This window comes from Convolutriloba macropyga, chromosome 1, assembly GCF_964194025.1.
Source record: "Convolutriloba macropyga chromosome 1, txConMacr16.3, whole genome shotgun sequence".
Classification (NCBI taxonomy): domain Eukaryota; kingdom Metazoa; phylum Xenacoelomorpha; order Acoela; family Convolutidae; genus Convolutriloba; species Convolutriloba macropyga.
Window position 1 is genome coordinate 73,598,974 of NC_134468.1, and position 26,393 is coordinate 73,625,366.

At 35.0% G+C, this 26,393-nt stretch overlaps 1 protein-coding gene and 1 pseudogene across 1 annotated transcript in view; both read left to right on the forward strand.

Annotated features, from left to right (window-relative positions):
* LOC142350031 (uncharacterized) overlaps window positions 1-26,393 on the forward strand; it is a 131,881-nt gene that overhangs the window by 76,602 nt on the left and 28,886 nt on the right. The window contains exons 12-14 of the mRNA XM_075401972.1: window positions 437-599; window positions 731-796; window positions 10,223-10,647. Coding sequence (XP_075258087.1) covers window positions 437-599; window positions 731-796; window positions 10,223-10,647 — 654 coding nt within the window. The remainder of the gene's footprint in view (window positions 1-436; window positions 600-730; window positions 797-10,222; window positions 10,648-26,393) is intronic.
* LOC142342488 (uncharacterized) overlaps window positions 1-26,393 on the forward strand; it is a 371,331-nt pseudogene that overhangs the window by 36,959 nt on the left and 307,979 nt on the right.

Consider the following 26,393-nt stretch of genomic DNA (forward strand, 5'->3'; position numbering starts at 1 on the left):
GAAATTTGAACTGCAAAGCAGAATAGAATTGAAATGATGCTTATTTGTTTCAAGTTGCGCTTTGTGTCTTTGGTCTCAGTGGCTTGTCTTTAGCTAGGGTTTTAATAATGAACGACTCGTATATAACGAAGAGTGTTTATCACAGGCTTTGAGAGTAATCTGAAGTAAATATTTTTAAATAGTCGTCTGTTTCTCATTTTCAAGATAGCTAGGTCTGTTTTGTAGCCATTTCGGCACTCTCCTGGTTCTTCAAGTTCGCATAAGAATTAAAATGTTTTGTGGTGACACGGCTATGTACAATTGAATAGTTCAAAGGCAATCGAAATCGAAATTAGAAGTGCATTAATAGTCAGAAGCCTCAAATGTAATAAAAGTAAAATACCACGATAATAGAAAGGAAGATTTAGCGTAGAGTTGTCAAGTTGTATTTGCATAGGACTGTGTTTGTAAAAGTGGCCTATCAGATCCCTAAGAGCCTGGCAGCCTCAATAGTTGAGGAGAACAGCAGCATTTCGTCCTCTGCGAAGGTCGACTGGTCTACCCACTTGGATTTGGAGAGTGCTGCTTTCGACAAAATCAGACCTTACAAGGGAGAACAGGTTACAATTCATGTTTATCCTTGACACGTCATCTATTGGTAATGTAAAATATTTGGCTGACTAAAAAAATTTGGAAAGATGATTGGCAATATAAAAATTTTGGCAGTGTGATGATAACGGTTCTGTTTAAGGTGCCTCGAGATGTCTGGCTGGCGATATGTGAGTGTTTGTTTTCCGGAGGATTGAGCCCAATGAAGGTAAGAGACCTTGTTCGTATATCCGAAACTTAGATGAGAACTCCTATCAAGGTCTTCTTTGTTCAAAAGCTGGCGGGGCTAAAGTTTGCGGCAATTATATTGGTCCTGTCTTTTTATGCAATTTTTTACTTAAACGACTTTTCGTCTAGCCCTTTTGACTTTTCCTCCTCAAAAACGGTATAAACACGTAAGGCATCAAGTGGCCGAGCAGCTCTTTTGAGCCTAATGCCTTACTATTCTCTAAGTATGCGAATCACTGAAACTGTTTTGATGACAGAATTTCATGGTGTGAAGGACGGTTCTTAAGCTTAAAAGTTTGACCCCTCTCTCAGCCCCCCTTTCACCTGTTTTGTTTTAAATCTGGCGTTAAAATTTAATCTCCCTGCATCACCGACTCTAGATTTGAAATATATGAAGTTCGAGGAAAAATGTTATACGATTTTTCTCTAACGAAGTTTGAGGTAATTAATAATAGCCGCACAGCGATAGCTGGGGCTATTATTGGCCTTCTCTTGGTTTTTTTCAATTCAAAGAATTTGAATTGTATTGGTGCGCTGTGTTTTTTTACAATTCAAAGAATTTGAATTGTATTGGGGCGCTGTCTTTTTTTTAAGATCTGTTCACACATTTTCATGATTTTTGAAGTCAAATTGGAGTAGTGATCTTGGTCACGCCGAAACAGGAAGTGGAGCGAAAAAGCGAGTGGTTTTGAGGCGTAAAATTTTTTCGCTCTAAATTTAAAGTAGAGTGAGAAAACGGCGTTTGAACAAAAATTCGCTTTCTCGCTAGTGGTTTTTTTTGTTAACATGCGGCAATTTAGCTTTGATTTTTTCTGGTTTTTTTTCGATTTTATAGATAGGATTTTTTCTAAATGGTTTTCCAATCCATTCATAGTCCTTTCTAGGTCTAGTTTTCTGTGTAGTCAATAAACATTCTTTGAATTGTACGTCAGGTCTTGTCCTGCTATGTTTTTTTAGGATGTGTTCACACATTTTTCAATGACTTTGATATTTCAAAACGTTATAAACAGGTAAAGCCCAGCGGGCATTAAGTTTCATTAGAGGCCCAAAGTGGACTTTAGTAATCCTTCAAGTGCTTAGAGCGGTGCAGCTGCCAGGATAGCCCTAATTTAAGGTTAAAATGTCTTTTTTTAGTTTTTTTGGCTCAAAATAGTGCAATTTTTTTTGTGATTTTTGTTCTGATTAGTCTTAGGTTGAAGTTTTTAAAAGTTGATGAAGGCCTTTTGCGAGACAAAATTGCTTGTTATGACTATTTTATGAGCTATATGTTTTGGTACTACAAACACAAACACGCAAAATGATACTAATTTTTGCAATTTTTTCAGGTTTTTTGAAAATTTTTGTCATTTTTTGAGTTTTGTTAGCCCTAGGTGTCAAGAAACCTCCGCTAGGGTTTGATAAAGGGTTTGATGATAGATTACTGCAGAGTTTCTAATGGTAGTGGAATGGTTTTCAACTTTTTGCCATCATGAATTTTAGCATTTTTTGACAAAACTTGCAATTTTTTTCATAGTTTTTGACATTTATTCTCATTTTTTAAGTTGTCTGAGTCGCAGGGGCCAGAAAACCTCATCAGGGGTTAAATAATAAGTTGCTGAAAAACTTTTAGCTGCCATGGAATAGGTTCCAACTTTTGAATATCATTAATTTTAGCAATTTTTTTGACAAATTTCGCATTTTTTTCGGGTTTTTGAAAATGTTCATTTTTTTTAGTTTTTCCAGCTTCAGGAACCAGGCAATCTCCTTTGAGGTTTGTTAATAGGGCACTGCATAGTTTCTAGTAACAATGGACGGCTTCTAACATTTAAATGTCTCGAATTTTGTCAATTTTTTTGCTTAAAGCGGAAATTTTTTAAGGCTTCCTAAAGTTCTTCTCAGTTTTTTTTTGATATTCGTCCTTTCCCAAGTGCAAGAAAACATACTCCACGTTCTGATAAAAAGTTGCTGCATGGTTTCTAGTTTCAATGGATTTGTTTTCAACAATTTAACCGTTCGACTTCTAGAAGTTTTTTGATAAAATTTGCAATTATTCTCAAGCTTTTTCAAAACATTTGAATTTTATTTTTTTCTTGCCTCAGTGGCCAGGTAACCTCATCCAGGGTTTGATTGTATGTTATTAAATAGTTGCTATTGGCAATTGAATGGCTTTCAACATTTTAATATATCGAATTTCTATTTTTTGAAGTTTGAAATTTCTAAAAATTATTCGATCTATCGATCTATGAGCCAATGAGTTTTTTTAAAGCTTGGAAATGGGTTGATAGTCTCTAGAGACTGAGAAATGGTTCTGAAGATGTTTAGTTGACGATTTTCAGCAACATTTCCTTATAATTTGCAATTGATTTTTTAAAAATTTTTTGTTCATTTTCGATTTAATCGAGCTTCAAGGGACAATGAATGTTTTTCATGTCTTGCAGACATAATACTGGACCGATTTCAGAAAAATTGGGTTTGAACATATTTTTGAAATAGGTGTTTTTAAAGGGAAAAAATTGCCTAAGGTTTAAGAGCTTCAAGAGTTTTAGCAATGAGTATATTTTTGTTTAGTTTTGATTCTTTTAGTTCCTCAATTTTTGAGATGATTTTGTTTGTGTTCTGGCTGGCATTGTTCAATTGATGTGCTGGTCAGGTAGAGTACGTCTAAGTTTTCATTTAATTCTTTGAATTGTATTTCAGGACTTGTCCTGCCATGTTTTTTACTTCGTCGTCGCCCATATTTTTGTTACGACCATAGTATGTCACAACGACTTCAAATCTGCTTTTTGTTCATGCAATTTCAACTGAATTGCGTGTTAGACGTCATTTTTTGCTCTTAGTGGAACCAGTTTTTCTGTTCATTTGCATGATTAAATTTTTGGTCACACTTGACTGACCTCACTCACAAAAATGACTCCCTCACTTTGATTTTGACTCTTATGTACTTTAAATCAAAGAGATAAGGTCAAATGGGCGTGTTTCACTCTAAATGAAGGTTATTAGAAAGCATCTAAAAGAAGCAGCAAAAACTTGCACAGATTTTAAATAAAATATAACATATCAGCCTTCAATGAAAAGACGAATTTTTTTGGTCTGTCTTTTTACTGTTTTTTTTTTAGACTGCAGATCTACGAAGCTATTGCGGCTGTTTCCTGACAATCTGCCAGCTATGTTTGTAACGTTTTGGTCTGTTTTGTGCAAAGTTTTTTCTTAGCCGTTTTTGCGCTTTTGTTCTAGAAAACTCTTGGACTTCTCAAATTTTCACGCTTCACTTTTCACTTCGTCATTTTTGAGTGATCTCAATTGCTCTCGTTGTTTTTTGATAATATAAAAGCGATTGTTAGAGGTTGAGGATCAAAGTCGTTGTAGCCTCAAGATGAAGAGTGCGTTTTGAATTTTTCGCATCAATGAAGAATAGGGTTTACCCACCTCTTTTTTAAATTGACCGGCCTGTTGTTCAAGAGCAATTTTTCCGACGCTAGGTCTGTTTATAGACAAATTTGACGTTTCGGCATCAGAAATTAGTTGAACTGGAAAAAGCCACTATGCTATGCTGTATTTTCTTTAGAAGATTAACTTTACTAGTCTGTAATTCTACTTTTCACCGAAACTGCTAGGGGAGGCATAGTTTAATTGGGCAAAGGCAATTTAGATAAGTTTTTGAGCTCTTTTGCCCGCTCTCTTACTAGCTGAGGCCAACCTCCTGCTAGGTTTTAAAAACCAACCAGTTTTAAGAAGCCAGTTGTTTGAGAGCAGTTTTAAAACGAAGCAGTAGTTTGAGTTGTTCATCTAATCGACCTTACTTTAGGAAAAAATTCTTCAACTGAAAGACTACATTGATAAGTTTAAGTTGAGCAAACTTCTGGCGTTCAATAGTTTTGCGGGGCTGTCTTTTTGATGTTAAGTTAATTATAGATCGATCAAACTTGTGTTGAGGTAGGTCTAACTTGTGCAGAAAGGCAGCGAAAAGCGAGTGCACACTCTTTGTCAATGAGAAGTCAAATTGGAATAGTGATCACATTGGAGTTGTAAGAGGAGCCAAAAGGGAGTAGTTTTAAGCTGTGAATTTTTTGAACCTTTTGAAGTAAGTTGTAAAGAAGTGTTTAAACAGATTTTTGGTTTTTGATAGCAAATGTTTTTCACGTGCAGCAATTAGACTTCTGTTTTTCTGATTTTCTCTTCCTTATCTATGCAATTTTTTACGTGAAATGGGTTTTCTAACAATGCGTAGTTGATGTTCATTAGATCCCTCAAAAGGCAACTAATGGTTTTTCATGACATTTGGCTTCATACAATAGAATTTTTTGGATTCTGTTTTTGCAGTATATGTTGTCATTTAGCCTCATCATTGATAGGTCTTAAAGGATCTCTAATGAGTTTTTTGAATTTAAAGGATCTCTAAAGTTTAAAGGATCTCTTTAAAGGATCTCTTAAAGGATCTCTAAAGTTTTTTGAAACTATTTAAAGGATCTCTTAAAGGATCTCTAAAGTTTTTTGAAACTATATTAGTCCTATCGTTTTTATGCGATTTCCCGCTTGACCGAATTTTTGTCTGACCTATTTGGACTTTGTCCTCAAAAATGGGGAAAATAGTGGACTCACCCAGAGGGCTTTCAAGTGGCTGAGCAGCTCTCATAGAGCCTGATACCCTAATAGTCTCTGATTATGCAATTCATCAACTATTTTGAGATATTTTCAGGGTGTGAAGGGCGGTTCTTAAAAAGTTTGACACCCCCCCCCCCTGTCACCCACCTCAAAACGCCCCTTCAACACTCGCCCCCGTAACCCCCGTCCAAGCTCCAACGCCCTGGTCATTTGAACCCCTCTCTTGTTCCGCTGTAGCAAAAGCCTACCCCCATTGCTTTATAACGGTTTTGAAGAATTTGACATTACTTGTTTTCAAAAAAAATAACCGTTTGTTTTGGATTTTTTTCATCTTTTATGACTCTTTGTCGTCCTGTCACTTAGTCTCATTATGGAAAGCTCTATGCAGATCTCTTTTGAGGCACAATTTGGTCAATATAAAGGTTTTTCGTACGATTTTCACGGCTTAGACACGGCTTGCTTTATTTTTTTTGGATTTTGCCGCTTTTTGTTTTAACTTTCTGTCATTTGAGTCTCATTGAAGATAGGAGTCATATTCGAGCTCACATAATTATTTTGTTTTCAAAACTGAATGTGTTCACGCCTTGTTTTCAAAATTGATACGACTTGTTTTCGAAAATTGTTAGTGATTTATTTATTCAAAAATTGTTAGTGATTTATTTCTTCGAAGATTGTTAGTGAATTTTCCGAGTTCTGTTTCTTCTGTCACTGAGTGTCATTAATGACAGGTCTCTAATTTTTCCAATGAGTCTTGTCTGAAAATATTTAGTTTTCATTCATAGCTAACAATTTTGGCGACTGGTTTCAAAAATATTAGTGATTATTCGGATTTTTCCCGGTTTTTGATTATTCGTTGGTTCGGTGCTTAGTCATTATTGAAAGGTCCCATTTGCTTTCTAGTTAGGCATAATTGAATCCTATTTTGTTATGTGATCACGCAGGGATCCTATTTTGTTAAGCGATCACGCAAGTGTTTTCATTAAATTTGATATACGCTTTTTTCCCATAGATAATGCAATTTATGTTTATGATTTCAAGATTGTTGGGTGCTTTTAATTGCTCTCAAACAAAGTGTGGAGCAATTATATTAATCCTATTAGTCTTTTTTGTGCGATTTACCGCTTGACCGATTTGACTTTTCGTCCTTAAAATCGAGATAAACAGGTAGCGCCCATTGGGCATTAAGTTTCATAAGAGGGCATTAGCCGCATTTAGTAGTCCTTCAGGTGCTTAGTGCGATGAAGCTGCCGGGAAGGCCAAAGGTTCAGGTTAAAAGGTCCTTTTTAGAAGTTTTTTTGCTCAAAATGTTGCAATTTTTCGTCTTTTGTCATTTTTTATTTTTCTTGTTGAACCAGTTTGAAATTGAGGCTGATAAAGTTCATAAAGGTCTTTTGAATATGAGCTTTAATACAAACAGAAACATGCAAATTTATACAAATTTTCGCAATTTTTTCAAGCTTTTTAAAAATTTGTCATTTTCTATATTTCTCCAGCCTCTAGAGACAAGTAACCTCTTCTAGGATTGATAATAGGTTACTATATAGTTTCTAGATGTAATGGATTGTTTTTCAAGATTTTAACACAAGAATTTTAGCTCTTTTTAACATAGCTTGCTTTTTATTCAACTTTTTGTTACCTTTATTGTCAATATTCAAGATTTCAGAGATCCAGGGGCCACAAAACGTCCTTAAGTGTTAGATAACAAGTTACTGCAATATGTTTATTGACCATGGAATAGTTCTCACCTTTTTAAACTCACAAATTTTGGCAATTTTTTGATAATTTTGCAATTTCTGGAAGTTTTTCTTTGCAGAAATTGCAAAAACCCAATTTCTTTGCAAGTTTTTGAAAATTTTTGACATTTTTCATTGTTCTCCATCCTCAAGAGTCATGGAACCTCCTCTAGGGTTTGGTAATAGGTTAATGTGTAGTTTCTAGACGTAACATCATGAATTTTAGCATTTTTGGGGCAATACTTGCATTTTTTTTCAATTTTTTTTTACTTTTGTTGTCATTATTAAGGTTTTTTCAGCCTCAGGGGTCAAAGACCTCCTTGAGGATTTGACTAAAAATTACTCAAAACTTTTTGTGGCCATAAAAGATTTTTCAACTTTTTAATATCACAAATTTTATCAGTTTTTAATTAAACTTGCACAAATTTCTTGAAAATTTTTGTCATTTTTTTAAAATTTTCTCCAGCGTCAAGAGCCAAGGAATCTCGTCTAGGTTTTGGGAATAGGTTAATGTATAGTTTCTAGACGTAACATCACGATTGTTAGCAATTTTTAGGCAAAACTTGCAGTTAATTTTAATTTTTTTGACTTTTGTAATTATTAAGGTTTTTTCAGCCTCAGGTGTCAGAAGACCTCCGTGAGGATCTGATAATAAACTTTTTAAAATTATTTTTTTGGCCATGAAAGATTTTTCAACTTCTTAATCACAAATTTTAGCAGTTTTTTAATAAACTTGCAGAATTCTCTTAATTTTTTTTTCATTTTGTTAGCTTTCTTCAGCGTCAAGAGCCTAGAAATCTCATCTAGGGTTTGAAAATAGGTTATTGCATAGCTCCTGGATGTATTGGAATGCGTTTCAAGATTTTAATATCACGTATTTGAGCAGTTTTTAAAAATTTTGCATTTTCAAGTTTTTTGAATATTTTTTTTGTTTTTCGGCACCAGGAGCGCAAATATCCTCTAATAGGTTTGATAATAGGCTGCTGCATAGTTTCTAGAGTTAAATGAATAGTTATCAGTGTTTTAATGACTCGAGATTTAGCAATTTCGAAAAATTAATGTTTTTAGTTTATGGATCTTTGAGCCAGTGAAATTATATAACGCTTGAAATAGGGATACTGTATAGTCTCTTGAGACAATGAAATGGTTCTGCAGATATTAATATCACGAATTTTAGCAAGCTTTTGTTAAAATTTGCGATTTTTAAATTTTTGGTATTTTTGTTTTTTTCTGAGTTTAACAATCCTTACTGGTCAACAACTCTTGCTGATGGGTTACTTGACAGAACCTCAAAAAATGTTTTGAATAGTTTCGCCGATAAATGTGGAAACTTTTATTTTTTTGATTTTTGTACTTTCAGTTTAGGTCTATATGATTTAATTATTAACAAGGCTAGAGAAATAAAAGTTGCAGAGTAGAATCTCACATGAAAAATAATCCTAGCTTTCCCTCACTCTGTTGCTTGGGGTTTCTTTCCTTCTTTTTCCCGTTGACGTTTTATCTCGCACACTCGCTCCCTCTGTCTTTCCTTAACTCTTTTGTTGATGCCGCACTTCAGCTGCTGCTATGTGGCGTGATGTCATCATCTATTACCCTCACCTCACGGTTCTTCAATTCAGCTAAAGCTAGCTTCACTAAACCATGGCTTGCTACTGACAAAGCCAATCGTTCGTCGGTCGATTGAGAGCAATTCGCCCGACGTTAGTCGGTTAGGTTAATGATTTTAATGCCATGTATTTTCAATTAAATCGTAAAAACATAGTCATTGACAGAGTTGACGTTTGCTGCCTAAACTCCCAATATGTAAAGGACATTGTTTGAAATGATAAATTCGATTACCTTTTTGTTTAAAAAAAAGGAAATATTTTGTTTGAGAATTTTTTGTTTACTTTCGTGGACGTCTGGGTGTATGACTTATCCTAAGGGAGCTGTTCTTTTTAAAGAGGCTGATAGTTTTGTATTTGGTTTGTTCAATTCTTTGAGTTGTTATTCAGAACGGGTCCTGCAGTTTTTGATTTTGATCACCTTTTTCGTATTACATGAGTCACAAGTTTGTGTTTGGATCTGACTTACCTCACTCACTGTTTCAATGAATGAATTTCAAATTCACTCATTGAATTACACAATGTGGCAGATACTCTTAATGTGAGAAGAGCAAAATCAAAAGTAAAGGGAGAGACTGATAAAACCCGGTCATTAAGTCATTGTTCATTATGTTATCAAAGTTCATTAGAGCGACTGCTAGCTGATAGTATTAAGAATAATAGCTTTCAGTTTATAAGCTGAATTAAGTAAGGTCCTCAGAATCTGACAAACTGCTCACTAGTTTAGATCACGTTTGGACACTTCTGTCCTGTCGCTCTTGTTCATTATGTTATCAAAGTTCATTAGAGCGACTGCTAGCTGATAGTATTAAGATTAATAGCTTTCAGTTTATAAGCTGAATTAAGTAAGGTCCCCAGAATCTGACAAACTGCTCACTAGTTTAGATCACGTTTGGACACTTCTGTCCTGTTAGTTTTTTTCTTCTTTCTTTGTTTTAATTCCGATGTTTCTCAAGCGCGTCTATCGCAGATTCTCCTGCAGTTTGCCGGCTATATTATTAGTGCTGTTGTTTTTTGAGATTTTGCTTTTGACTGATTTTTCTGACTCTTGACTTTTCGTCCTGAAAAATGTGATTGATAAAAAGGAAACGCCCGGAGGGCATTAAGGGCTCTTAAGAGACTTGCGGCTTACTAGACTCTAAGTCTGCAATTCACCGAAAATGTTTTTAAGACAATTTCGGACTAAGCGCCCGTAACCAGTTAGTCGGTTTTGTCTTCACGGTTTATGCTACGACCGAGGTGTAGCACTCAAAAGCAGATTTTGTCCAATCGTTCTCTCATTTTTTGTATATGTGGCGTCATTTCTTTTTTCTTTGTTTTTTCAATTACCTAACTAGTCTTTTTGGCCGCGTTAAGACTTCAACGTTGAGTCACCTTCAAAGTCAGAGGATATTGCATTGCAAGTGAACTTCCAGAGGCTCTTTTGTCTTAGATTATTTGCTTTAAATTGAAGAATCTTTTGGGGGTAGAATATTTATCTTTTTCTAGCGCGAACCGAGCCTCGTCTCTGACATCTCTTTACCCGTTGCTGCTTCGACATTGTCGTCAATGGATCCTGTGAAGCCCAAACCAACGTTGAAGTCACTTTCAGCTGATGTCACGTCACCGGAAGCCAACGCAAATGAAGATGCAAATGCTTCGGGGGGTCCAACTGGTCCTGCACCTTCAATTGGTGGTGTGGGATGGGGTGCGTTTGGACCCGCACGGATGACTATGCCTTTGAAAAATATGATCTCCACGAGTGCTGGAGCAGCTGTTGATCTGGTCGGAGGGTTGGCATCATCAGTGGCTATTGTATCCAACGGGGCAGGGGGTAGTACTACTGCTACAGCTGTTGGAAGTGATGCACGCAGCGCCAGCCATGCAAGTGGAAGTGAAAAGGCGAGAGATTGGATGAACAGTTTGGGTGGCAGGTATGTGACCTATCTTTTCATTATCATCGGAACAATTTTATAAATAAAACCATTCTTACTTGGCCTCTTAAGTTTTAATAACATTGATTAATAGCCGCCCTCATCTTCTCAGGCGGCTATTATAGCGCTCCTATTTTTACAATTCAAAGAATTTGAATTGTATTGGGGCGCTGTCTTTTTACGACTCGAAGAGGAGTATTGGAGAAGTCCTTTTTTTAATCAATTTTATTGGAGTGATTTTTGAAGCGGGAAATGAAACGCGTGAAAAAATTGGAGTGATTTTGCTGCTGAACAAAAGTGAAGAGCGGAGCGAAAAGAGAGTGGTTTTTGTTCACACAGCTGTTTTTGAGAGAGCGAGAAATTGATGTGTGAAAAAATTTACTCTAAGCGAGCGAAATTTTTTTGTTCACGTGCGACTTTTAAAAGCAGTTTTTTGCAACTTTTAATGGGTATGAGGTTTGATTATGATTAATAGCCGCACAGTGATAAATGAGGCTGTTATTGGCCTTCTCTTGGTTTTTTACAATTCAAAGAATTTGAATTGTATTGGGGCGCTGTCTTTTTTTAAAGATCTGTTCACACATTTTCATGATTTTTGAAGTCAAATTGGAGTAGTGATTTTGGTCACGCCGAAACAGGAAGTGGAGCGAAAAAGCGAGTGGTTTTGCGGCGTGAATTTTTTTCGCTCTAAATTTAAAGTATAGTGAGAAAACCGTGTTTGAACAAAAATTCGCTTTCTCGCTAGTGGTTTTTTGTTCACATGCGGCAATTTCACTTTGATTTTTTCAGTTTTTTTTCGTTTTTTTTTGGATCGGATTTTTTTTCTAAATGGTTTTCCCAATCCATTCATAGTCCGTTCTTGGTCTAGTTTTCTGTTTAGTCAATGAAAATTCTTTGAATTGTACGTCAAGACTTGTCCTGCTATGTTTTTTTTTCGTCGTCGCGATTTTTGTTACGACCATATGACGTCACAACCACTTCAAATCTGCTTTTTGTTCATTCGTTCATGCAATTTCAACTGAAGAGCGTGCGTGACGTCATTTTTCGTTCTTAGTGGAGCGAGGTTTTTGTTCATTTGCATGATTAAATTTTTGGTCACACCTGACTTACCTCACACAAAAATGACTTCCTCACTTTGAAATTGACTTTTATTTACTTCAATTCAAAGAGATAAGGTCAAATTGGTGTGTGTCACTCTAAATGAAGGTTATTAGAAAGCATCTAAAACAAGCAGCTAAAACTTGCACAGCTTTTAAATCAAAATATAACATGTCAGCCTTCAATGAAAAGACGAATTTTTCGGTCTGTCTTTTTTACTGTTTTTTGAGACTGCAGATCTACAGATCTATTGCGGCTTTTTTCAAGCAATCTGCCAGCTATGTTATTGTATTAGTTTTAGGCTTGTTTTGATAGGAATTGAAGGTTTCAGGTAGTTAAATTGAGTGGAATGCTAATTTGGAGGTTGTTGATCAGTCTTGCTGATTTTTAGACGAAATTTAATGATTTTTTGCCTATGTTTTTTGTTTTAACGCAGTAAGTGGGATTTGAATAAAAGCTTGTTACTTAAGGAATATTGAGATACCAATTGACTAAAGTTTTCTTGGTTTAAATCATTTTGTATTTTGGAAAATTGACAGAAAAATTAAGTAATTTTAAACCATTTTATTTTTTTTTGCAGTTTTCCTTTTTATTAATCTTAGACAAAATTTTAAGCCTATTATGACTTGCCCATTGTTTTGAGAGCTTTTCATTGCTCTAATTGCAAAGGAATTTTACTCGGCTTTATGTTTCTATGTACTATTAAAAAGCTCTATTTATTTTTTCTAGTTTTTGTTTGTTAAATTTGTTTTTTAATGCCGTTTCTATTCTTCCTTGATTTTTTTGTTCCATAAATGGCATTTGTGGAGGTTCAGGTTTTACAACAGTTATTCTAGTTGTTCAGTCATAAGTGTGGGCAATTTTTCCTTCGAGTCTTTTCCGGAATTCTTCCGACTATGTTTTTTTTAAGATCTGTTCGCACATTTTCGTGATTTTTGAAGTCAAACTGGAGTAGTGGTTTTGGTCACGCCGAAACAGGAACTGGAGCGAAAAAGCGAGTGGTTTTGCGGCGTGAAGTTTGCTGCAAGTGGTTTCGCTCTAAATTTAAAGAAAAGAGAGAAAACCGTGTCTGAACAACAATTCGCTTTCTCGCTAGTGGTTTTTTGTTCACATGCGGCAATTTCACTTTGATTTTTTTCACGGTTTTTTTTCAATTTTTTGGATCGGATTTTTTTCTAAATGGTTTTCCCAATCCATTCATAGTCCGTTCTTGGTCTAGTTTTCTGTTTAGTCATTGAAAATTCTTGAATTGTACGTCAAGACTTGTCCTGCTATGTTTTTTTTTCGTCGTCGCGATTTTTGTTGCGACCATATGACGTCACAACCACTTAAAATCTGCTTTTTGTTCATTCGTTCATGCAATTTAACCTGAAGAGCGTGCGTGACGTCATTTTTTGCTCTTAGTGGAGCGAGGTTTTTGTTCACTTGCGTGATTAAATTTTTGGTCACACCTGACTTACCTCACTCACAAAAATGAATTCCTCACTTTGAAATTGACTTTTATTTACTTCAATTCAAAGAGATGAGATCAAATTGGTGTGTGTCACTCTAAATGAAGGTTATTAAAAAGCATCTTAAAGAAGCAGCTAAACTTGCACAGATTTTAAACCAAAATATAACATGTCAGCCTTCAATGAAAAGACGAATTTTTCGGTCTCTTTTTTACTGTTTTTGAATGCCGTTTCTATTCTTCCTTGATTTTTTTGTTCCATAAATGGCATTTGTGGAGGTTCAGGGTTTACAACAGTTGTTCTAGTTGTTCAGTCAAGTGTGGGCAATTTTTCTTTCGAGTCTTTTCCGGAATTCTTCCGACTGTTTTTTTTAAGATCTGTTCACATATTTTCATTTTTGAAGTCAAATTGGGTTAGTGATTTTGGTCACGCCGAAACAGGAAGTGGAGCGAAAAAGCGAGTGGTTTTGCGGCGTGAATTTTTTTCGCTCTAAATTTAAAGTATAGTGAGAAAACCGTGTTTGAACAAAAATTCGCTTTCTCGCTAGTGGTTTTTTGTTCACATGCGGCAATTTCACTTTGATTTTTTCAGTTTTTTTTTTCAATTTTTTGGATCGGATTTTTTTGGAAATGGTTTTCCCAATCCATTCATAGTCCGTTCTTGGTCTAGTTTTCTGTTTAGTCAATGAAAATTCTTTGAATTGTACTTCAAGACTTGTCCTGCTATTTTTTTTTTAGTTCGTCGTCGCGATTTTTGTTACGACCATATGACATCACAAACACTTCAAATCTGCTTTTTGTTCATTCAGTCATGCAATTTCAACTGAAGAGCGTGCGTTACGTCATTTTTCGCTCTTAGTGGAGCGAGGTTTTTGTTCATGTGCGTGATTAAATTTTTGGTCGCACCTGACTTACCTCACTCACAAAAATGACTTCCTCACTTTGAAATTGACTTTTATTTACTTCAATTCAAAGAGATAAGGTCAAATTGGTGTGTGTCACTCTAAATGAAGGTTATTAGAAAGCATCTAAAACAAGCAGCTAAAACTTGCACAGCTTTTAAATCAAAATATAACATGTCAGCCTTCAATGAAAAGACGAATTTTTTACTGTTTTTTGAGACTGCAGATCTACGAATCTATTGCGGCTATTTTCTGGAAATCTGCCAGCTATGTTATTGTTTTAGTTTTGGGCTTTTTTGATAGGAATTGAAGGTTTCAGGTAGTTAAATTGAGTTGAATGCTATTTTGGAGGTTGTTGATCAGTTTTGCTGTTTTTTAGACGAAATTTAATGATTTTTCGCCTATTTTTTTTTTGTTTTAACGCTGTAAGTGGGATTTGAATAAAAGCGTGATACTTGAGGAATATTTAGATACCAATTGACTCAAGTTTTCTTGGTATAGATCATTTTGTGTTTTGGAAAATTGACAGAAAAATTGAGTAATTTAACTATTTTTCTTATTTTTTTGCAGTTTTCCTTTTTATTAATCTTAGACAAAATTTTAAGCCTATTATGACTTGCCCATTGTTTTGAGAGCTTTTTATTGCTCTAATTGCAAAGGAATTTTACCTGGCTTTATGTTTCTATGTACTATTAAAAAGCTCTATTTTTTCTAGTTTTTGTTTGTTAAATTTGTTTTTTAATGCCGTTTCTATTCTTCCTTGATTTTTTTGTTCCATAAATGGAATTTGTGGAGGTTCAGGTTTTACAACAGTTATTCTAGTTGTTCAGTCATAAGTGTGGGCAATTTTTCCTTCGAGTCTTTTCCAGAATTCTTCCGACTATGTTTTTTTTTAAGATCTGTTCACACATTTTCATGATTTTTGAAGTCAAATTGGAGTAGTGATTTTGGTCACGCCAAAACAGGAAGTGGAGCGAAAAAGCGAGTGGTTTTTATGGCGTGAAGTTTGGTGGCAAGTGGTTTCGCTCAAAATTTAAAGTAAAGAGAGAAAACCGTGTCTGAACAACAATTCGCTTTCTCGCTAGTGGTTTTTTGTTCACATGCGGCAATTTCACTTTGATTTTTTCAGTTTTTTTCAATTTTTTGGATCGGATTTTTTTGGAAATGGTTTTCCCAATCCATTCATAGTCCGTTCTTGGTCTAGTTTTCTGTTTAGTCAATGAAAATTCTTTGAATTGTACTTCAAGACTTGTCCTGCTATGTTTTTTTTCGTCGTCGCGATTTTTGTTACGACCATATGACGTCACAACCACTTCAAATCTGCTTTTTGTTCATTCGTTCATGCAATTTAACCTGAAGAGCGTGCGTGACGTCATTTTTTGCTCTTAGTGGAGCGAGGTTTTTGTTCACTTGCGTGATTAAATTTTTGGTCACACCTGACTTACCTCACTCACAAAAATGAATTCCTCACTTTGAAATTGACTTTTATTTACTTCAATTCAAAGAGATGAGATCAAATTGGTGTGTGTCACTCTAAATGAAGGTTATTAAAAAGCATCTAAAAGAAGCAGCTAAACTTGCACAGATTTTAAACCAAAATATAACATGTCAGCCTTCAATGAAAAGACGAATTTTTCGGTCTCTTTTTTAATGTTTTTGAATGCCGTTTCTATTCTTCCTTGATTTTTTTGTTCCATAAATGGCATTTGTGGAGGTTCAGGGTTTACAACAGTTGTTCTAGTTGTTCAGTCAAGTGTGGGCAATTTTTCTTTCGGGTCTTTTCCGGAATTCTTCCGACTGTTTTTTTTAAGATCTGTTCACACATTTTCATTTTTGAAGTCAAATTGGAGTAGTGATTTTGGTCACGCCGATACAGGAAGTGGAGCGAAAAAGCGAGTGGTTTTGCGGCGTGAATTTTTTTCGCTCTAAATTTAAAGTATAGTGAGAAAACCGTGTTTGAACAAAAATTCGCTTTCTCGCTAGTGGTTTTTTGTTCACATGCGGCAATTTCACTTTGATTTTTTCAGTTTTTTCGTCTTTTCGGATCGGATTTTTTTTCTAAATGGGTTTCCCAATCCATTCATAGTCCGTTCTTGGTCTAGTTTTCTGTTTAGTCATTGAAATTTCTTTGAATTGTACGTCAAGACTTGTCCTATGTTTTTTTTATTTACCACTTCAAATCTGCTTTTTGGTCATTCGTTCATGCAATTTCAACTGAAGAGCGTGCGTGACGTCATTTTTCGCTCTTAGTGGAGCGAGGTTTTTGTTCATTTGCGTGATTAAATTTTTGGTCACACCTGACTTACCTCACACAAAAATGACTTCCTCACTTTGAAATTGACTTTTATTTACTTCAATTCAAAGAGATAAGGTCAAATTGGTGTGTGTCACTCTAAATGAAGGTTATTAGAAAGCATCTAAAACAAGCAGCTAAAACTTGCACAGCTGTTAAATCAAAATATAACATCTCAGCCTTCAATGAAAGGCTATTTTCTGGCAATCTGCCAGCTATGTTATTGTATTAGTTTTAGGCTTGTTTTGATAGGAATTGAAGGTTTCAGGTAGTTAAATTGAGTTGAATGCTAATTTGGAGGTTGTTGATCAGTTTTGCTGTTTTTTAGACGAAATTTAATGATTTTTCGCCTATTTTTTTTGTTTTAACGCTGTAAGTGGGATTTGAATAAAAGCTTGATACTTGAGGAATATTGAGATACCAATTGACTAAATTTTTCTGGGTATAAATCATTTTGTTTTTAGGAAAATTGACAGAAAAATTGAGTAATTTTAAACCATTTTTCTTATTTTTTTTTTGCAGTTTTCCTTTTTATTAATCTTAGACAAATTTCTAAGCCTATTATGACTTGCCCATTGTTTTGCAAGTCTTTCCTTGCTCTAATTGCAAAGGAATTTTACTCGGCTTTATGTTTATATGTACTATTAAAAAGCTCTATTTTTTCTAGTTTTTGTTTGTTAAATTTGTTTTTGAATGCCGTTTCTATTCTTCCTTGATTTTTTTGTTCCATAAAGGGCATTTGTGGAGGTTCAGGGTTTACAACAGTTGTTCTAGTTGTTCAGTCATAAGTGTGGGCAATTTTTCCTTCGAGTCTTTTCCGGAATTCTTCCGACTAGAGTTCACACATTTTCATGATTTTTGAAGTCAAATTGGAGTAGTGATTTTGGTCACGCCGAAACAGGAAGTGGAGCGAAAAAGCGAGTGGTTTTGCGGCGTGAAGTTCCGTGGCGAGTGGTTTCGCTCTAAATTTAAAGTAGAGTGAGAAAACGTTTTTTTAACAAAAATTCGCTTTCTCGCTTCGTCGCTAGTGGTTTTTTGTTCACATGCGGCAATTTCACTTTGATTTTCACTGTTTTTTTTTTCGATTTTTTGGATCTGATTTTTTCTAAATGGTTTTTCCAAGCAATTCATAGTCCGTTTTAGGTCTAGTTTTCTTTTTAGTCAATGAACATTCTTTGAAATGTACGTCAGGACTTGTCCTGCTATGTTTTTTACTTCGTCGAACAAAAAAATGTTTCGCTTTACCTCATTTTGCCGCTTTTTCAACATTTTGCGTGAAATCGTTTTAACTTCTCTAGAATTTTTTTTCTTCTCTTATTCTGCTAAAAGTGATTTTGAACTTCAGTTGCTTAGCAAAGCAAATCAAAATGAACAGAGTCAGTATAAAAAGTTGAAGTCAGAAATAGAAACGGGATAAACCCATAAAGCCCAATTTTAGATGCCCGCTATTTGAACGTCGTTACTGTAAGTCTTAGTTACCATCGCTAATGCCTATTGGTATTGATACTAGCCCCTGTAGCCTCTCTCTAAGAAACAGAAGTATGTTCAACTTCGAAATGCCATCAAAATAAATCGGACTTAAAAACTGTTTTTGTACAAAAATCTTTTTTTTTCAATACCTTCTTTGCTTTCAGTCCCAATCATGCTTATTGGAATAAACGGCAAATATTTTCCGGCAATCTGCCGGGTATGTTTTAATTTTTAGGCTTTTAGATAATAAATTCGGATGCCCTTATTTACAGCTGGTATATAATAGCCTCACAGCGATAGCTGGGGCTATTATTGGCCTTCTCTTGGTTTTTTAAAATTAAAAGAATTTGAATTGTATTGGGGCGCTGTTTTTTTAGTAGCCTCACAGCGATAGCTTAGGGCTATTATTGGCCTTCTCTTGGTTATAATTAAAAGAATTGTAATTGTATTGGGGCGCTGTCTTTTTTTAAAGATCTGTTCACACGTTTTCATGATTTTTGAAGTCAAATTCTAGTGATTTTGGTCACGCCAAAACAGGAAATTTCGCAAAAAAGGGAGTGGTTTTGCCGTGTGAAATTTTCGCTCTAATTTTGAAGTAGATGAGGAAAACGGTGTTTGAACAAAAATTCGTTTTCTCGCTAGTGGTTTTTTGTTCACATGCGGCAATTTCACTTTGATTTTTTCAGTTTTTTTTATTTTTTGGATCGGATTTTTTTTCTATATGGTTTTCCCAATCCATTCATAATCCGTTCTTGGTCTATTTTTCTGTTTAATCAATGAAAATTCTTTGAATTGTACGTCAAGACTTGTCCTGCTATGTTTTTTTTTTAGTTCGTCGTCGCGATTTTTGTTACGACCATATGACGTCACAAACACTTCAAATCTGCTTTTTGTTCATTCAGTCATGCAATTTCAACTGAAGAGCGTGCGTGACGTCATTTTTCGCTCTTAGTGGAGCGAGGTTTTTGTTCATTTGCGTGATTAAATTTTTGGTCACACCTGACTTACCTCACTCACAAAAATGACTTCCTCACTTTGAAATTGACTTTTATTTACTTCAATTCAAAGAGATAAGGTCAAATTGGTGTGTGTCACTCTAAATGAAGGTTATTAGAAAGCATCTAAAACAAGCAGCTAAAACTTGCACAGCTGTTAAATCAAAATATAACATGTCAGCCTTCAATGATAGACGAATTTTTTACTGTTTTTTGAGACTGCAGATCTACGAATCTATTGCGGCTATTTTCTGGAAATCTGCCAGCTATGTTATTGTTTTAGTTTTGGGCTTTTTTGATAGGAATTGAAGGTTTCAGGTAGTTAAATTGAGTTGAATGCTATTTTGGAGGTTGTTGATCAGTTTTGCTGTTTTTTAGACGAAATTTAATGATTTTTCGCCTATTTTTTTTGTTTTAACGCTGTAAGTGGGATTTGAATAAAAGCGTGATACTTGAGGAATATTGAGATACCAATTGACTAAAGTTTTCTGGGTATAAATCATTTGGTTTTTAGGAAAATTGACTGAAAAATGGAGTAATTTTAAACCATTTTTCGTATTTTTTTTTGCAGTTTTCCTTTTTATTTATCTTAGACAAATTTCTAAGCCTATTATGACTTGCCCATTGTTTTGCGAGTTTTTCATTGCTCTAATTGCAAAGGAACTTTACTCGGCTTTATGTTTCTATGTACTATTAAAAAGCTCTATTTTTTCTAGTTTTTGTTTGTTAAATTTGTTTTTAATGCAGTTTCTATTCTTCCTTGATTTTTTTGTTCATAAATGGCATTTGTGGAGGTTCAGGGTTTACAACAGTTGTTCTAGTTGTTCAGTCATAAGTGTGGGCAATTTTTCTTTCGAGTCTTTTCCGGAATTATTCCGACTGTTTTAAGATCTGTTCGCACATTTTCATGATTTTTGAAGTCAAATTGGAGTAGTGATTTTGGTCACGCCGAAACAGGAAGTGGAGCAAAAAAGCGAGTGGTTTTGCGGCGTGAAGTTTCGTGGCGAGTGGTTTCGCTCTAAGTTTAAAGTAGAGTGAGAAAACAGTTTTTGAACAAAAATTCGCTTTCTCGCTTTGTCGCTAGTGGTGTTTTGTTAACATGCGGCAATTTCACTTTGATTTTCACTGTTTTTTTTCGATTTTTTGGATTGGATTTTTTCTAAATTGTTTTTCCAATCCATTCATAATCCGTTTTAGGTCTAGTTTTCTTTTTAGTCGATGAAAATTCTTTGAAATGTACGTCAGGACTTGTCCTGCTATGCTTTTTACGTCGTCGAACAAAAAATGTTTCGCTTTACCTCATTCTGCCGCTTTTTCAACATTTTGAATGAAATCGTTTTAACTTCTCTAGGCTATTTTCTCTGTTCTCTTATTCTGCTAAAAGTGATTTTGAACATCAGTTGCTTAGCAAAGCAAATCAAAATGAACAGAGTCAGTATAAAAAGTTGAAGTCAGAAATAGAAACGGGATAAACCCATTAAGCCCAATTTTAGATGCCCGCTATTTAAACGTCGTTCCTATACGTCTTAGTTACCATCGCTAATGCTTATTGGTATTGATAGTAGCCACTCTAGCCTCTCTCTAAGAAACAGAAGTATATTCAACTACGAAATGCCACGAAATGACTTAAAAACTGTTTTTGTAAAAAAGTCCTTTTTTTCAATATCTTTTTTTCTTTCAATCCCAATCATGCTTATTGGAATCAACGGCAAATATTTTCCGGCAATCTGCCGGGTATGTTTTAATTTTTAGGCTTTTAGATAATAAATTCGGATGCTGTTATTTAAAGCTGGTATTTAATAGCCGCACAGCGATAGCTGGGGCTATTATTGGCCTTCTCTTGGTTTCTTACAATTAAAAGAATTTGAATTGTATTGGGGTGCTGTTTTTTTAATAGCCTTACAGCGATAGCTGGGGCTATTATTGGCCTTCTCTTGGTTTTTATAATTAAAAGAATTGGAATTGTATTGGGGCGCTGTCTTTTTTTAAAGATCTGTTCACACATTTTCATGATTTTTGAAGTCAAATTCTAGTGATTTTGGTCCCACTTGTTGCTAATATATAATCGGTTGCAGTATAGCAAAAATAAGTGACTCATAGCGCAGTGGTTAGTGCTGGTGGCTGTGGATCGGGAGGTCAATGGTTCAAATCCCGTTGGGGGAATGGTTTTTTTGCACCCATAAAGAAAAATTGATTTAGGCTACAGACACTGAATTAAATTGCCTCGCCTGGTTTCAAGAGCAATTCTTCAGACATTTGTCGGTTTATATTTACTGGTTTTTCTCGAATTTTCGGATCGAATTTTTTTTCTAACTGGTTTTGCTAATCCATTCATAGTTCATTCGAGGCCTAGTTTTTTGTAAACCAAATTTCCATTTCTCGTTAGTGGTTTTCACATGCGGCGTTTTGACATTGGTTTTCTGTTTTTTTTTCGTAATTTTTTATCTGATTTTCTAGAAATGGTTTTCCCAATTCATTTCTAGTCCGTTCTAGGTCTAGTTTTTTGTTAATTCGATAAAATTCTTTGAATTGTACGTCAGGGCTTGTCTTTCTGTTTTTTTTATTTCGTCGTCGCGATTTTTGTTACGACCATATGACGTCACAACCACTTCAAATCTGCTTTCCGGTCATTCATGCAATTTCAACTGAAGTGTGTGTGTGTGACATCATTTTAGCTCCTAGTGGAGCGAGTGGTTTTGTTCATTCGCGTGATTAGCAAACAAGAACTACTTTCTTAAATGTGACGGAGGCCCATACAATAAATACTGCATGTGAGATTGATTACCTCAACAGTAGTCAACATTAGTAACCTGTGTGAAAGGCATGTATAGGAGGTAGCCAACTGACTGGACATTCTTCCATCGGTTCAACACGACAGCACTGCAGAGAAATCCGCCTTCCTTGAAATTCTCTCGAAACTGATGCCCCTCCAATGCCTCCTAACCTGGGACCTTATCTCACGCAACAAGGCGTTGGTGCAGAAATTTGTTGCACCGACGTCACTTGTGGAAAGGCAATCACCTAATATCATTAATACAACTAAAGTTTAAAAATTACTGAACAATTTCACTTTGATTTTCACTGTTTTTTTTTTCGATTTTTTGGATCTGATTTTTTCTAAATGGTTTTTCCAAGCAATTCATAGTCCGTTTTAGGTCTAGTTTTCTTTTTAGTCAATGAACATTCTTTGAAATGTACGTCAGGACTTGTCCTGCTATGTTTTTTACTTCGTCGAACAAAAAAATGTTTCGCTTTACCTCATTTTGCCGCTTTTTCAACATTTTGCGTGAAATCGTTTTAACTTCTCTAGAATTTTTTTTCTTCTCTTATTCTGCTAAAAGTGATTTTGAACTTCAGTTGCTTAGCAAAGCAAATCAAAATGAACAGAGTCAGTATAAAAAGTTGAAGTCAGAAATAGAAACGGGATAAACCCATAAAGCCCAATTTTAGATGCCCGCTATTTGAACGTCGTTACTGTAAGTCTTAGTTACCATCGCTAATGCCTATTGGTATTGATACTAGCCCCTGTAGCCTCTCTCTAAGAAACAGAAGTATGTTCAACTTCGAAATGCCATCAAAATAAATCGGACTTAAAAACTGTTTTTGTACAAAAATCTTTTTTTTTCAATACCTTCTTTGCTTTCAGTCCCAATCATGCTTATTGGAATAAACGGCAAATATTTTCCGGCAATCTGCCGGGTATGTTTTAATTTTTAGGCTTTTAGATAATAAATTCGGATGCCCTTATTTACAGCTGGTATATAATAGCCTCACAGCGATAGCTGGGGCTATTATTGGCCTTCTCTTGGTTTTTTAAAATTAAAAGAATTTGAATTGTATTGGGGCGCTGTTTTTTTAGTAGCCTCACAGCGATAGCTTAGGGCTATTATTGGCCTTCTCTTGGTTATAATTAAAAGAATTGTAATTGTATTGGGGCGCTGTCTTTTTTTAAAGATCTGTTCACACGTTTTCATGATTTTTGAAGTCAAATTCTAGTGATTTTGGTCACGCCAAAACAGGAAATTTCGCAAAAAAGGGAGTGGTTTTGCCGTGTGAAATTTTCGCTCTAATTTTGAAGTAGATGAGGAAAACGGTGTTTGAACAAAAATTCGTTTTCTCGCTAGTGGTTTTTTGTTCACATGCGGCAATTTCACTTTGATTTTTTCAGTTTTTTTTATTTTTTGGATCGGATTTTTTTTCTATATGGTTTTCCCAATCCATTCATAATCCGTTCTTGGTCTATTTTTCTGTTTAATCAATGAAAATTCTTTGAATTGTACGTCAAGACTTGTCCTGCTATGTTTTTTTTTTAGTTCGTCGTCGCGATTTTTGTTACGACCATATGACGTCACAAACACTTCAAATCTGCTTTTTGTTCATTCAGTCATGCAATTTCAACTGAAGAGCGTGCGTGACGTCATTTTTCGCTCTTAGTGGAGCGAGGTTTTTGTTCATTTGCGTGATTAAATTTTTGGTCACACCTGACTTACCTCACTCACAAAAATGACTTCCTCACTTTGAAATTGACTTTTATTTACTTCAATTCAAAGAGATAAGGTCAAATTGGTGTGTGTCACTCTAAATGAAGGTTATTAGAAAGCATCTAAAACAAGCAGCTAAAACTTGCACAGCTGTTAAATCAAAATATAACATGTCAGCCTTCAATGATAGACGAATTTTTTACTGTTTTTTGAGACTGCAGATCTACGAATCTATTGCGGCTATTTTCTGGAAATCTGCCAGCTATGTTATTGTTTTAGTTTTGGGCTTTTTTGATAGGAATTGAAGGTTTCAGGTAGTTAAATTGAGTTGAATGCTATTTTGGAGGTTGTTGATCAGTTTTGCTGTTTTTTAGACGAAATTTAATGATTTTTCGCCTATTTTTTTTGTTTTAACGCTGTAAGTGGGATTTGAATAAAAGCGTGATACTTGAGGAATATTGAGATACCAATTGACTAAAGTTTTCTGGGTATAAATCATTTGGTTTTTAGGAAAATTGACTGAAAAATGGAGTAATTTTAAACCATTTTTCGTATTTTTTTTTGCAGTTTTCCTTTTTATTTATCTTAGACAAATTTCTAAGCCTATTATGACTTGCCCATTGTTTTGCGAGTTTTTCATTGCTCTAATTGCAAAGGAACTTTACTCGGCTTTATGTTTCTATGTACTATTAAAAAGCTCTATTTTTTCTAGTTTTTGTTTGTTAAATTTGTTTTTAATGCAGTTTCTATTCTTCCTTGATTTTTTTGTTCATAAATGGCATTTGTGGAGGTTCAGGGTTTACAACAGTTGTTCTAGTTGTTCAGTCATAAGTGTGGGCAATTTTTCTTTCGAGTCTTTTCCGGAATTATTCCGACTGTTTTAAGATCTGTTCGCACATTTTCATGATTTTTGAAGTCAAATTGGAGTAGTGATTTTGGTCACGCCGAAACAGGAAGTGGAGCAAAAAAGCGAGTGGTTTTGCGGCGTGAAGTTTCGTGGCGAGTGGTTTCGCTCTAAGTTTAAAGTAGAGTGAGAAAACAGTTTTTGAACAAAAATTCGCTTTCTCGCTTTGTCGCTAGTGGTGTTTTGTTAACATGCGGCAATTTCACTTTGATTTTCACTGTTTTTTTTCGATTTTTTGGATTGGATTTTTTCTAAATTGTTTTTCCAATCCATTCATAATCCGTTTTAGGTCTAGTTTTCTTTTTAGTCGATGAAAATTCTTTGAAATGTACGTCAGGACTTGTCCTGCTATGCTTTTTACGTCGTCGAACAAAAAATGTTTCGCTTTACCTCATTCTGCCGCTTTTTCAACATTTTGAATGAAATCGTTTTAACTTCTCTAGGCTATTTTCTCTGTTCTCTTATTCTGCTAAAAGTGATTTTGAACATCAGTTGCTTAGCAAAGCAAATCAAAATGAACAGAGTCAGTATAAAAAGTTGAAGTCAGAAATAGAAACGGGATAAACCCATTAAGCCCAATTTTAGATGCCCGCTATTTAAACGTCGTTCCTATACGTCTTAGTTACCATCGCTAATGCTTATTGGTATTGATAGTAGCCACTCTAGCCTCTCTCTAAGAAACAGAAGTATATTCAACTACGAAATGCCACGAAATGACTTAAAAACTGTTTTTGTAAAAAAGTCCTTTTTTTCAATATCTTTTTTTCTTTCAATCCCAATCATGCTTATTGGAATCAACGGCAAATATTTTCCGGCAATCTGCCGGGTATGTTTTAATTTTTAGGCTTTTAGATAATAAATTCGGATGCTGTTATTTAAAGCTGGTATTTAATAGCCGCACAGCGATAGCTGGGGCTATTATTGGCCTTCTCTTGGTTTCTTACAATTAAAAGAATTTGAATTGTATTGGGGTGCTGTTTTTTTAATAGCCTTACAGCGATAGCTGGGGCTATTATTGGCCTTCTCTTGGTTTTTATAATTAAAAGAATTGGAATTGTATTGGGGCGCTGTCTTTTTTTAAAGATCTGTTCACACATTTTCATGATTTTTGAAGTCAAATTCTAGTGATTTTGGTCCCACTTGTTGCTAATATATAATCGGTTGCAGTATAGCAAAAATAAGTGACTCATAGCGCAGTGGTTAGTGCTGGTGGCTGTGGATCGGGAGGTCAATGGTTCAAATCCCGTTGGGGGAATGGTTTTTTTGCACCCATAAAGAAAAATTGATTTAGGCTACAGACACTGAATTAAATTGCCTCGCCTGGTTTCAAGAGCAATTCTTCAGACATTTGTCGGTTTATATTTACTGGTTTTTCTCGAATTTTCGGATCGAATTTTTTTTCTAACTGGTTTTGCTAATCCATTCATAGTTCATTCGAGGCCTAGTTTTTTGTAAACCAAATTTCCATTTCTCGTTAGTGGTTTTCACATGCGGCGTTTTGACATTGGTTTTCTGTTTTTTTTTCGTAATTTTTTATCTGATTTTCTAGAAATGGTTTTCCCAATTCATTCCTAGTCCGTTCTAGGTCTAGTTTTTTGTTAATTCGATAAAATTCTTTGAATTGTACGTCAGGGCTTGTCTTTCTGTTTTTTTATTTCGTCGTCGCGATTTTTGTTACGACCATATGACGTCACAACCACTTCAAATCTGCTTTCCGGTCATTCATGCAATTTCAACTGAAGTGTGTGTGTGTGACATCATTTTAGCTCCTAGTGGAGCGAGTGGTTTTGTTCATTCGCGTGATTAGCAAACAAGAACTACTTTCTTAAATGTGACGGAGGCCCATACAATAAATACTGCATGTGAGATTGATTACCTCAACAGTAGTCAACATTAGTAACCTGTGTGAAAGGCATGTATAGGAGGTAGCCAACTGACTGGACATTCTTCCATCGGTTCAACACGACAGCACTGCAGAGAAATCCGCCTTCCTTGAAATTCTCTCGAAACTGATGCCCCTCCAATGCCTCCTAACCTGGGACCTTATCTCACGCAACAAGGCGTTGGTGCAGAAATTTGTTGCACCGACGTCACTTGTGGAAAGGCAATCACCTAATATCATTAATACAACTAAAGTTTAAAAATTACTGAGC